Below are 13,718 nucleotides of genomic sequence, written 5' to 3' on the forward strand. Positions count from 1 at the left end.
AGCCCAGGCTAACCTAGATGCGTTTTGTCGCGAACCTGGAAACCCACACCGTGCTGTGCCGTGGTAAATGATTCTTCAGAATTTGTTTCTGTGTCTCTTCTCCTGCCTCACCGCCCCCCCACCTCTAGCCCTCACTAGACCCAGCTCCTGTGGGGCAAGGACCAACTATGAGACCGCACAATGCATTCCCAAGTCTGGCAGTAGTGTGGTAAAAAGTCTGTCCTGAGTTACACGTGTGAAGCATAAAAGGATAGAGTGAGCGTCCCTGGGAGTCCTTAGGAGGCTGAGCCCATTGAGCCCAACGGAGGGAAACTGTCACTCTCCTCCATGGTCCTGCTCCTCCCACTCTCCGAAAGGAAAATTTACATTTTATCAGAATTTGGCTGCTTCCCTATGCCTCTGTGCCCTTGGGGCTGGGCTAAGAGCAAAGGGCAAAGGGGTTGTAGTTCGCTCAACCTCTGAAGAGAGAGTTCAGCTCTCTTGACTTGGAAACCCTGTCTGTCTGCCTCTCATAGTCCAAGGATGGGGACAGAAGGTGCAGGCTTCAGGCTGCTAAGGGCCCCTCGGGCTCAGTCACCTTGGCAAGAAGCCACCCGGATGTGGTGGGTGGCGAACAGGATGGGGCGGAGAGTCCTGGCCGTTCTGGGACACCGACTGGATGGGCCACTTTCGCGGGAATCCCGCAAACCACTCAGAAACGAGGTGTAGGCAATGGGATCTGACTTGGTTTGTCGCTCTTCGGGGAAAGCAGGTTGCTTCAGCTTCGGGACAAGGACCCCCTGAAGGCAATGAGGATTAGAAAAGAAGTTCCACTAGAAACCTGAGTGCCCTGATCTCACCCACTAATGTCTTGCCTCCGCTCTTCACAGCTTTCGCGGTTGGTCCTCCGCAAAGCTACTTCCGTCTGGTGTCCAGATCTCGGGGAGCAGAAGCTTCAGCAGCTGAGTTCTAGGCTGTGCTCTGCCTCTCTCTGCCCAGGACCACGCTCCACGCCTTCCTCTGGGCCTTTGTTTCTTCATCTGCGAAATGGTCCCAGGGTTGGACCAGAGATTTGGAAAAGCCCTCGGAGCTCGGACAATGCCAGATCCAGTGTTCACACGGATCCCTACGGCAGCCCCCCTCCTCATCTTAACTCCACCCCTACCGAGCAGCTTCTCCCCCTTGCCGGCCGCTAGGGGTCACTGCCTCCCTTTGTCAGCGAACGAGGAGGGCAGCCCGCCCTCCGGCCCTTTCCACCACCGAACGGCAACCCAAGGGGCATTTCGCTAGCGAGGGGCCCTGAACCGAACCCCACGTCCACGCTCGCAGCTACAGCTGCTTAGGACTGGGAGGTGCGGCCGCGCGGGCGGAGGCCGGGCCAGGGCTGGGCCGGGCGCGTGGGAGCCAGGAGGGGGTTAATGCTAACCCCTCCCCCCGGGCTGACATCACGGGAGAGCGGGTGAGAGGCTGGATCGGCGAGTGAGAGAAAGAGAGGGAGAGGAGAGAGCGCGGCTCGCCTCGGCACCGGGGCAGCTCCACATTGTTGCGGATCGCCCGCACCGAGCGCATCGGCGGCGGTGGGGACCCGTGGCGCACCCGGCTCGCTCCCCTTGCTCCTCCGAGACCGTGCAGCCCCAAGCCCCACGGGCAGCTGGCCGCCGTAGCCGCACACCACCGCCTGGGCCCCGAGCCCTCCGCACCGCCCGGCCACCCTCGGAGAACAGCCGGCCATGGACGCCTGCAAGTTGGAGCCGAGCGGGAGGGTGTGAGCGCTCCCAGGGCCCGGAGCCTGCGCCGCGCTAGCCCGGTAGCCGGGCGCGCCGGGGGTGGGTCCCTCTCCCCAGCCCGGCTTTGCGTGGAAGAAGAGGGCGGGGACCGGGGCGAGGAGGAGAGCGGAGGAGGCGAAGGGGGCATGACTCGAGCAACTTACTGCGGGCATCTGCCGAGGCTCTGAGCCGGCGGCAGCCGGGGCCCGGATTGCAGCCGCGCGGATCCCACCCAGCCCACCCCGCCCCGACCGACGGCTGCGGCTGACCTGGATCCTCCGAGCGCCCACCGACTGCCAGCGATCCGCCCTCGTCTTCCAGGCTGGTTTCTGGAGCGCGAGGAGCGCCCTCCTGGCAGCCCTTTCGCCGGACCTCTGCCCCCCGATGGCTCGGATGGGGCTTGCGGGCGCCGCTGGACGCTGGTGGGGACTCGCTCTCGGCTTGACCGCCTTCTTCCTCCCAGGTAAGGCGATTGCCTCTGCCTCCCTCCATAACCCCCCCATCCAACTAGAACCTCCCCGGGACTTGGAGCTGGATGATGGGCAAGACTACGGGTTGTAGGGAGCGAACGGAGCCAGAAAAGTTGGGTCACGCTTGGATAAGGGGGGGCAGGAGGTGGCACCGTAGAGAAAGGGGTTGAGAAGCCCAACAGCCTGCCCTGCAGGGAAGCAATCGGATGCACGTCTCTATGTAGCAAGAAAGCACTTTCTCTGCTCAGTTCTTCACAAAAATAATAATATGTAATAGGGTTCTATTTATTTAATAACCAGTTCTCAGCTCGAGAAGCAGTTTGGAAACACTGCGCGTTACATAAATGCAAAATAATCACCGTAATCACGGGCTTGGGGTATGAGACAACAGCCCCAGGGGGAGGGCGTCAGTCTCCTAGCTGGTGGGCTTGGAGAGTGGCGGGTTGCGGGGAGGACTTCATTTCTTTTGGCGGCCTCTTGTCAGATGGTTTCGGGCTCATGGGGGCCCCCTCCTGCCCCACATCGCCCCACAGCGGGCGATCGGAACCTGCTCCTGCGGTACAGGCAGCTTCTTACTCACCTGCGGTTCCTTTTCTGGAGGGTGAGGTCGGGCCGCCTGGGGATCGCAAACTCCCGGCCTTGCGCGGGGATGGGCTCTGTCTTTGGAACTCCACTTCTAAAACGGAGGGCTCTCCCAGGAGGAAGCTCCACGGGCTTCATGCCAGCCAGGTGGCCGCATGACCCACTTTCCCGAGAGGCCCCGAGGGTGTCCCGCGTGTCTTTCCTCGAGGTGTGAGCTGCCGGCAGAAGAGGGGTTAACTCCGCGTCCGACCCTGGGGTGGCCCATATTGGCCTATTCTGACGGATGGGGTGGGGGCGGGCGGAGGCTAGGACGGCCCAGGCATATTGTGCTGGGGAATGAACTGGAAAATGCGTTTAGGAGGCAAATCCTACCGAGTCCCCTCGCCTGGATTTAACCCTTTGTGTCCCTGGGGAAGCAACTAGGCTACCAGCAGGACACTGATTTGGGTCAAAGTGGGGGAAAGTATCTCTCTAGCCAATTACCCCCCTCCCCTGTAAAGAAACCTGAGACAAGCTCTGGGATAAGATGGGGTCTTGGAAGGCTAGCAGAAGCTTGAAGGTAATTCGTGATCGTCAACTTGGGGTAGCAAAATAGGGGACTGGAATACAGACAGAGCCTCCTGGATTAAGAATATTGGATTCCCAGCCACTGTGATTCTGCAGGCTTGCCCGGCAGTTTGTTAGGGAGAGGTAGGCCTGACTGTCCAGGTGTAGCTTGGGCTCACTCCTGAAAGGTAAGAGCCTGGCCTCCTGTGCTTCCCTTACTGCCTCCTTTTCCTGCCAGCCTTCTCTGTGCTGGGGCACTGCATCTCTCCATCAGTGGTGGATGTCAGGAAAGCAATTTGGTACAGGGGGGTACCTAGGCCAATGTGGAGTGCTCCCCTCTTGGGTGTCCCAGGAAGGGACACTCCACATCCCTTTCCACTTCACAGGGACATGCTGAACCCACAGCCAGTGTGGTCTGGGTGAGAGTGAGAGCCGTTCATCTACTTTCTTGCTGACAGTGTTATTAAACGCAGTGCACACAGAAACTCAGCCTCTGATTTTATGTGGTCAGCATAGGCTGAACTTCAGAACACCTTTTAAATCCCTAACTCTTCCCGGAACCCAGAGTAAGCCACTTGAGCCCTAAGGATTCCTAGCACGTTAAGGGTTAAGCTAATCCGGGGATGGACAAAGGGCCAGAGGGTTTGAGGAAGGATAAGCTCAGCACATTCTATCTGGTGCTCGGGCTTCTCCAGTTTTGGGTTGGAGCAGGTTAATTCCATTGGGGGAGGGGGGTTTAGAGACCCATTGTACTCCACCCACACAAGAGGTGGAGACAGAGAGGTGACACTCACCTGGCTCAAAACAGATACACCCCACCAAAAACCCAACCGAGAGGCTAGGATGCCCAGAATGGAATCACAGCCAAGAGATATTTAATAAGTGCTCTGCCGCTGACCACGACCGGTGGACGGGTACAGCTGAGGCAGCCAAAGTTCCTGGACTCTTAGATGGAACCTGCTTCTTCATACCTGCCGCCTCCTCTACTTGCTTCCTGAGGTCCACGGTGGCCAAAAGCAGGTGGATCCTTGGACTGAGAAAGCTAGGAGGCCCCGTTGGCAACCCGTCCCCTCTGTGTCCCTCCCTCCCCCTTCCTCAGCTTCTTTCTGCCCTTGCCCTTCTCTGGGGATTTGCCAGTCTGCTCGCTCTCTCCTGGGGTTTCTGGGTTGTGGCAGGGAGCCCTGGGGAAGTGGGGAGGCAGGAGCCCCCCAGTGTGTGTGATGGCTCCTGACTTTATAACACGGCCAACGCGGCTCTCGAAATACATTTCTAGATGACAGACAGTACAGGCAGGGTAGGAAGGGCCCAGGAGCTTCGGCTTTGTCTCCTGGGATGACAGATGAGTCCATCCAGGGTGCTCACTTAGAGGAGAGGGTCAGTGTTACCCACAGAGGGATGGAAGCCAGAAAAGGAAGTCTGGGAAGTAAGTGTCCCACCTTTGCCACACCCTCTCTAATTGGCTTCCCCACACCTTTGGTCTAGAAAGAAACCCCACACCCTAGGTGTCAAGCTCACCATGCAAAGACCTGCCAGGCCACAGCCTTCATCACTTTTAAGCTGCCTGTGCACAGCACCCATTCCTAGTGCTTTCCTTTAAAGCCCCCAGATCCAAGCTATTGGGTTCTTTTCCTCTTCCCTGTTTCTCACAAACATGGAGGGCTCCGGCTTACTGGGCCAAGCATTGTAACCGAACCTATTCTTCTGACGTGGGGCTTGCACTGTAAAAACATGACCATCTCTAGGCCTATTAGGAAGCCTTGTGGAGAGCTTCTTCTGAGTCAGATCCAAGGCCTAACTGTCAAGGCAGGAAGGAAAGCTAGACACTCCAGAGCTTGGGCCCAGCAGGCCTGGCTGAGTGGCCCAGAGGATGGCTTCTGAACCTAGCCAAGTATGCCTGTGGGACATGTAGTCAGTGGTTCCCTAATGCAGGCTGGGACCATTTGTAGGTTGCCAGTTCCTTCCTCGGCCACTTGGCTCTACACAATGAGTCCTCCTGGGAGATCGCCTGGGCTGCCTGTGGACCCAGTTGTAGGCTGCCAGCATGGCTGTGACCACAGCTGAGCCAGTGGGCCGGGATGGAGGGCCAGAGGGTCGACTCCCATTGCTGCATCTATGATGCTGCCATTGTTTAGCAGCTGACTAATGTTCATTGTTCAGCACAAATAGAAAACACCCAAGGGAGGTGTGACTATAGCTTCGACTCTTCTGATTGTATCTTTCCTGGTTAACTTGGCAAATTGAACACCTCCTGACTGAAGAAGGGTCAGAGAGGTATCTATGAAGTCACCTGTTGGGCTTTTTTTTTTCTTTTTTCTTTTTCTTTCTTTCTTTTTTTTTAACTTTGAACATTAGCCAGCACACCAGGTGAGAATGGGCAGTATAGGCAGTTGTGGAACTTAGCCTCTAACACTTCTGACAGACTTGCCTTTGGTCTAGCGTGGGTGTATTACGTATGTGCCCAGGGCTTTGTGTGATGGTGCTGGTCATCTACAATTTCACTGTTACAAGTACAGATCTGCAGGAACTAGAATGAGTGAGTGTATATACTCCTATTTGCAGATTACCATGGACCTGGAGCTATAAGTACCAAATGCTTGTTCACACATAACTGATTCTTTACGGCATTCAGAAGGGTTGCACGGGTGGTTTTGAGCCATGAGGACGCCTATGACCATGTCAGTGACTTGAGGGTGATTTGGGGAGGAGACCCAGGGTTTGCTTAAGAGCTAGCAAAGCCAGCCCACTCCAGTAAAAGCTGCTGGATCCTAGTCCTTTGGGGCATAGGAAACTATGCTTCTCTGTCCTTGGTTTTCTACTAAATCCTTGCTGAGAGGAGCACAAGACCTTGACAACACCTCTCTGTCCATCTTCTGTTGTCTCCTTGGCCAAGGAGCAATGCTGGAGCCTGCTCCATAGGCTCAAAAGATCCTGAAAAGTCTGGTGGGGCCAAGGAACACAGGTTTCCATTTCCTCCTCAGGTACCTTTGGTTCCTGCATGGGCACTTAGGAAAAGGAATTTTGGAAGTTCAGTTAGGTACCACACTGTCCTCTTTTAAAAAGCAGGAGCAAGAGCTTTGGCCCCCTATAGGAAGCCCCTATAGGAAGCCTATAGAGCCAAGTGGGTGGCCAGGTCAGCATAATGAATGTACCTGATAGGATCCTAGTCTTGGGCAGCAGGAGAGAGCCTACTCATTAGAAAAGGAGGTGGCAGCAAGGGACAAAGGATAGGGAAGCAGCAGTCTCAGGAGCTTAGTCTCCTCGCCTAAGCCTAGCAGGCATGTATCCCCCTGTGCTGCCAATATCACTCCATAGAGAGCAGGCCTGCAGAGCCAACAGCAGATGTGCTGCCTGGTGCAGGGGGTAACTTAAGATCCAAGCGGATCACCTTGCAGAGGGAATGCCCTGAGCTGGAGATAACACCCCTACATCCAGTTAACCCTCTAAGCTCCACACACCTAATGGACCTGGAAGAAGAGGAAAATGAAGAAACGTGAAGCTGTCAGACACGCTGTCAGAACATTGAACCTTCCCCAAGTAGAGGTGAACCCAGTATAACAGAAGATACCCAAGCAGACACAGATTTTGTGATAGCCGAGAATAGGGTCTTCAGGGCAATGGGTAGGTAATCCTTATCCTGGGAAGGGCAGAAGGGGGAGCTTAGAGGTTTTTACTCTTCAGGGGTAGGGCATGGGAGCTGTGTCTTTCTCAGTCTCCAAGTCGAGGTCAGAGAAGCAGGTTGCTTAGCTGTCCTTCTCTCCAGCTGCTCACCTCATCTTAGTGGCCCAGCCTAGTAAAACTGGGTAAGCTAGGTTGGAATTCCAGCTCTACTGATGACTAGTTGAGAAACCTTAGCAGAGCTGTGGCATGAGCCTCAGTTTTCCTATCTGCAAAATGGAACTCCGTTGATGCGCTATCCCAGATTTCCAGATGAGATGGAGAATGACAAATGAAACGTTCTTAACTCAAGGCTAGCACGTGATGACACAAAATGAATGAAGGGCCTGGGCTCTCATCCCATGTCTTTCCTCTGAATGACCCCGCCCCCTGTGTCTGCTCATTGGGTAGTACCACCTTTACGCTCTTTTGAGAAGCAGCCGCTTAGCTGCCTGTTCATTGCCAGCTTCACTTCCTTTTTCTCCAACCTGGTACTATGGGAGTAAGTCCCTGCCCCTATTTGGACATGATGCTACAGCCACCTGGGAGCTGTTGGCACGGTGGGAGGACTCGGATAGCCTGACTGGCTTAAGATACCTGCCCAGGCCAGTCCTGTGGAGGCCGAGTGCTGCACAGGCAGCAGGTGCTGGGCAGGCTTTGTTCTGCAGCTTGTCACTCAGGGCTTTCCAGGCACCCGCGTTGCTCCCTGGATGCAGCCCAGCTGGGGCACCCGCCATTGCCCATCTGGAGTGTTTGCAGAGGCAGCCACCAGGGCCTGGCATGGAGAGCCTGGGACTCTCTGCCCCTGCTTTTCTTCAAACTTCTACCTACATCTGTGAGGAGGGCAGGCAACAGCTTCTGTTGAGGTGGTAGAGGCCAGGTAAAGAGAGTCCTTCCTGGGGTTGCCTACTTCTCTATCTTATCTCCTGTTGCCAGTTGAACACTTCCACTACATTGTCATGAAAATAATGCAGATAGAACCCAAGACCAGTACCATTCTTCTCTCAGGGTTTCAGCCAGAATTCACATGAGTTGTATTTAGGATTAATATTGTTCCCCTTTTACAGATGAGGAAAATGAATCTTAGCTTGGTGATTATTGCCTGTCCCATGTGGCCATACTAGACACCAGGGCTTCTGAGGGTAAATCCTTTAGACCAGAAGGGAGAAAACAGCTGGGATGGGCGCACACAGAAAGATTGAGCCAGGCCATCATTGTGAGTATGATACAGGCATTGTCAGTCCCCACCAGCTTCCACTCTCCCTGTCTTGCAGCTCCTGGGGGAGGGAAGGAGTGAGTGGAAAATACAGAGTGCTGCTGGAGATGCCTACAGAGCCCAGGCTGGCACAGGGTATGCCCAGCAGTGGTGCAGTGAGGGAACAGGGAGAGAATGCTCCCCTGGGAATGTGGGCTGAGACAAGGGCAGGGCCCTGAGGTGTGAGCGTGGAGCCCCAGGGCATGGGCACACCAGGACAGGGTGTGGGCTTGGATCAGGGAGAACACAAGAGCCCAGAAAGCATCATGGGTGGATGGAGCACCCAAGAGGGGTTTGGAGATACAATTTGGCACCTTGAGTCAGCTCCCTCACCCAGGAACCTCTGCCACCTCGAGTCTGCACAGACCCCAAATCACTCCTAGTTTATGAGGAGTCTCATTACCCAGCCACACACAATAAAACCCGCCTGACCACTCTGGCCCGAATCTCATTAGAGGACATTAGTTCCGCTGGCTTGTGGCTCCTTTGGGACCCAGCTGCAGGCGTGGTCCAGGAAGCAGAATGGGCCGTTGGCCATGGGCACAAGACTGTCCCATTGCGAGACTGAGGTCAATCAATGGTCTTAAATGGAGGCCATCTGTCCAGAGTTCTGGAATGCATGCATCTCAAAGCTGGAAACCAACTAGACTCTCAGTTCTGCCCCTGCCTACAGGGGTGTAGACCCAGCTCCTTTCTAGGCTGTTCTCTGAAAGGAGCTGACTATAGGCTCCAGCCATCATCATTGCATGGAGGAGGGCCCTTAGGGACAGGAACATACAAGGGGAGTTAGAACCAGGAGTCCTCATTGGCTATGGCCTAAATCTTGGACCTGTATTCCATCCTAAAAGCAGAGGATAGGGATTTAGAGACCCTGTGGCTAAAGTCACATCTCTAACTGGGGTCTCATCCAGGGCTAAAAGAAAGAGCTAGCTGCTACCAAGAACCACCTCGTAGCCTTGGCAGGACTTCATGTGGCACCTCCTCCCTAGAGTTGGGTACCATGACCATAGTAACTGGTAGGGACCCATAGTCTACCTTTGGAGTTCTTGCTCCCAAAAGATGGACTTGTTTCACAGTAGGCTCTAGCACCTGGTCCAAACTTTGTTCTGCCTGTAGCCTCTGCTTCTGTGTTAGACTTCTTGCCTGAAACCCAGCATACCAGAACACCAGCATGGCTCCGTGGATGTCACAATGAAAAACAAACAAGATGCTTCTTAGTGCCTCAGGCTTATTGGGAAAATGCAGGCCAAACTTAAATAACTGGTGTGAGCACACTCAGGCTCCCTGATCTGCCCTACCTACACCAATAAGGGGGTCGGTCATACAGGGGAGCCCATGCATTGGCAGGTGAACTGGCATGGCCGCCCAGTGAGTCACTGGAGTTTGATCTGTTTGGGCAAACACAGTCAACTCTGCAGTGAGGAAAGTGGGCTTCCAGGGCATTCCTTGGGAGTCCCTTCTAGTCATCTCTGGTATATAAATGACACTGGGATGGGGAGGTGGTTCCCTTCTCTGTCTCTGAGCTACACCTCAGGTGTCACCCCCCCTCCCAATCAACTGCTTAGATAAGAGTGTTAGAGAAGGTGCCTCAGGGCCAGGCCGGCCCTAGACACTGCTGCCTGCTCTGATGGTAGTATCTCCTTGGTGAGGCTGCTACTGTAGCTCCTGGCTTGCCTCTGACCCTGCCTCCTGCCTCTGGTGTGCCCACATTCCCAGGATACACCTGAGAAGGACACTCACAAGCCCAGGATCATATGATAGCTGTTCCGTCCCTGCCATCTCTCACTGCCCTTGTCTGCACACTGCACACTCCTCAGTTTGTACCAAGTGTCTTTGCCACTCCAGTGCCTTTGCACATGCTGTTCCTGCACACTGTCCACTATTTCCTTTAAGTACTGATTCTAAATACTAGATCTGAGCCAGTAGCATCATGAAGCCTTTGTAGTCTGCCCTCTGGCTGAAGAAGATAACTTTTTTTTTTTTTTTTTTTTTTTTTTTTGGTTTTTCGAGACAGGGTTTCTCTATGTAGCCCTGGCTGGCCTGGAACTCACTCTGTAGACCAGGCTAGCCTCGAACTCAGAAATCCGCCTGCCTCTGCCTCCCAAGTGCTGGGATTAAAGGCATGCGCCACCACCTCCTGGCAACTTTTCTCATCTTGAAGCCTTCCTGTACCTCATCGGTAGTTCTTTGAGCCTGGGATTTATCTTCTTCACAAGGCTGAGAATGCCATTCCTCATAGGGCTTGGTTATCCAATGGCCTAACACAGAGCCAGCCCTATACATGCTACATGGATGCAAAGGCGCATGAATACTAAGGATGGTGAAAGCAAACTTGCATTCAGAGATCTTGGGTGCCAGACTGTTGGCAGCGTCATTTAATAACTTAATGACCACCGCAGATCACATGGGATGTTCATGATAGATGTGGTTTGCCTGTTTTTATATATGGAAAGACAAGGCCCAGACAGGTTAGGTGACTTGCCTGTGGCCACTTGGGCTGATGAGTGGCAGAGCCAAAGTTCAGGTCTAGGAAGTCAGACCCAATATTTCCACTTGGCTAAACTTCTCTTCCAGGGTGTTGTGGGCAAAGGCTAGAGAAGCCTGTTTGCTAAGCCTGGAGTATTCACAAGACAGTATGTTAAGATCAGTTCAACCCCTGTTCATAGCACTGTACTGCTTACATCTGTATCCATTTGAGGATCCCCTCATAGCCTGGTTCTGTGGTTGTATGGCCTCGGAGCATTGTATCTTCAAGAGTCCTGGTGCTATTCCTGTGACGTCCTTTGGCTACATTAGAAGTTTTATAAGTGCAGTTAGTGCATTCCTGCCCCCTCCTGCCCCTGCTTGTGTCCCTACCCTTCCTGGGCCTCGGGAATGTTCATTGGCTGGGCTGGAATGGAATAGATATGATGTTATCGTTCTTTCTTCCTGAATCTACACATTACCCGTGGCATCGTAGGGGCCTCCTGCCTTGCTCCATGCAGACACAAGAAGCAGGGCAGTAGCCGGGCGGTGGTGGCGCACGCCTTTAATCCCAGCACTTGGGAGGCGGAGGCAGGCGGATTTCTGAGTTCGAAGCCAGCCTGGTCTACAGAGTGAGTTCCAGGACAGCCAGGGCTATACAGAGAAACCCTGTCTCAAGGAAAAAAAAAAAAAAAGAAGAAGAAGCAGGGCAGTGGCTCCTCTGAGAGAACTTGCCAAGACCTACTGTCAGTAGGTATCAAGGTTCCTGGGTTGGGTGAGTCCAGAGCTCATCCTAGACTTCTGGAAGGTTATGATCTCTCTTGCTGTCTCCTAGAGATCCCAAAAGATGGAAAGGGAGGGGCCTCTACTGGGGTGGATTGAGGGTGTTCACCTTTGTAGGAAGCTTTGATCCCTTGGGATGAAAGGGCCAGTGCTTCCTCTGCCCCAGGGAGGCTGGGGACCAGGAGATGGAGAGGAGGCCATGTGCTGCTGGGGCCTGGGATCCTCGGCCGTGCAGCAGTGTGCACGCAGTAGGATAGAAAATGAGCCCAGCAGAGACAGTCCCGGGTGCAGAAAAAAAAAAAATCAGAGCTTTCTCTGTATTATGGCTAGCAACTAACCATGGCCCCTGCACAGAGTATAACGTATTACCCTCTCAGGGTCACCCAGAGCTGGAGCTTTTCCTGGCACCCATGACCCTACAGGTCACCCAGTGGACTCTGGCCTCACAGCTCCACTGGCTTAATTAGGAAGTTAGCTGGGCTGAAACAGAGTCATCTGATCAGCTCCGAAGCCAAAGAGAAATTCCTCCCAGACCCTCTGATTGTCCATGCTCCATTAGCTTGAATCACGATGTGGCCCCTGTGGCCCAGACACCAGCCGGAGCCATGCTCTGGATTCCCTAGACTGGGATCTGCTTGAAAGTCCCTAGAAGAAGCAAGCTTAGGACCTGCTTGAATCCTCCCCACAACCCAGAGATTATCCAGTGGATCACAAAGGGCCCCCCTACCCAGAGCTTCCTAGGGGTTTGCATGGCTGAATTCTGCAGCATCTTTGGGATCTCAGCTGGAGCCCAGGCAGGGACAGGCATCCCCCAAGTGTAAATAAGATACTGACGGAGGAGCCACACCATGCACGAGATGATTTTATTATTACTGCCCGCCACCCCCGCCCCGAAGCATCGCCATCTCATTGGCCTAGATTGCTGCATCTCTCAGAATGATGGATGGGTCTTCTCTCCCTTCCCAGGCAGGGCAGCAGCCCTGCTACCCAGATACCTCCTACACAGCCCCTTCCTAAATTTATTCTTTGTGTCTGTGGTGCCCAGAGAGTCATCAGTGTCCTGAACCAGCTGAGCACTGATTATCTCCGATGGCTTGATGGATGGGCCTTTAGGGGAACTTAGGCGACAGGCCCTACCCCCTGCTCCCTCCTCTGTCCCTGCTGCAGCACCCTTCCCGGCCCTCCCAGGAGGCAGATAATGGGCCTGCGTCTGTGCTGAAGAGAAGCAGGGTTGATAAAGGGGGGAAGGCAGTGACAGTCCTTGGCGCCCACCTCACAGTGCTACTGCCGCAAGGATAGCTGGGAAGTCTCCGTACCCACCCCACCCCAAGCTCTGCATGGACACATCATTCCAGGCAGTAGCTCCTATTACCCTGTCCGCCCCCTATCACTCCATTATCCTATCCCCTCAGCACTGCGGATGCAGTTTGCATCGTGGTAATAATCTGTGTGGTTTATGTGTGTTCTTCACAAGTGTTTTTATGTCCTCTAAGTGTGTACTAGGGAGGTTTATGGCTGTGTGTGTGCGCGCGTGCGCGCGCGTGCATGTGTGTGTGTGTGTGTGTGTGTGTGTGTGTGTGCGCGCGCGCGCGCGGGTGCATGCGTGCTCCTGGCTAGATGCTTGCCTTTCTCATGGACCAAGGCCTCTCACCCAGCTTCTGCTGCTGGTGCAGAGCCCGGCTACTGGAGGCAAGGTGGCCAGAGATGCTGACTCCCAGCCAGGATCTGCTCTCCCACCCCCAGTATCACAGACACACAGAGGTCACTTACATAATTGTTTTGTCTATAGGATCACAAACAATTTGTTTCACTGTTTTTCCTCTCAACACTGAACCCACAGGTTATTTTGGTCTCAAGATTTTATGAGTGACCTGTGTTGGCTTGTGGATCGATGCCAGATGATCTCTAAACATGGGTTCCCTTAACTGTTAAGTTGGGGATGGAGAGTTTAAAAGGGGAAGCAACTGAGAGCTGAGTCTGATATATCATGGCCATTTATTATTAGCTCTTTACCTAAGGACCCTCAGGCTAGAGAGGAAGGTTCAGTCTCCAAAAGAAGACATGCTTCCCTAGCAAAAGTGATACACTGTTCTGTCAAGAGATTCCTCCTCCAAGCTGGGGGCAGCCGTGCGTCCTTAGAGGTTTTTCCACACTTGAGATGGTCACCCAGTGGCTCTTTGGGCCATTTGGTCTCCTTCTTTTTCTTTTTCTTTTTTTTTT

The 13,718-nt window shown here is 53.9% G+C and overlaps 1 protein-coding gene across 1 annotated transcript in view; it reads left to right on the forward strand.

Annotated features, from left to right (window-relative positions):
- The first annotated feature begins 1,226 nt into the window (after positions 1–1,226).
- Nectin1 (nectin cell adhesion molecule 1) overlaps positions 1,227–13,718 on the forward strand; it is a 63,186-nt gene continuing 50,694 nt past the window's right edge. Inside the window, exon 1 of the mRNA XM_031343024.1 lies at positions 1,227–2,208. Coding sequence (XP_031198884.1) covers positions 2,130–2,208 — 79 coding nt within the window. The 5' untranslated portion in view covers positions 1,227–2,129. The remainder of the gene's footprint in view (positions 2,209–13,718) is intronic.

This window comes from Mastomys coucha, unplaced genomic scaffold, assembly GCF_008632895.1.
Source record: "Mastomys coucha isolate ucsf_1 unplaced genomic scaffold, UCSF_Mcou_1 pScaffold23, whole genome shotgun sequence".
NCBI lineage: Eukaryota > Metazoa > Chordata > Mammalia > Rodentia > Muridae > Mastomys > Mastomys coucha.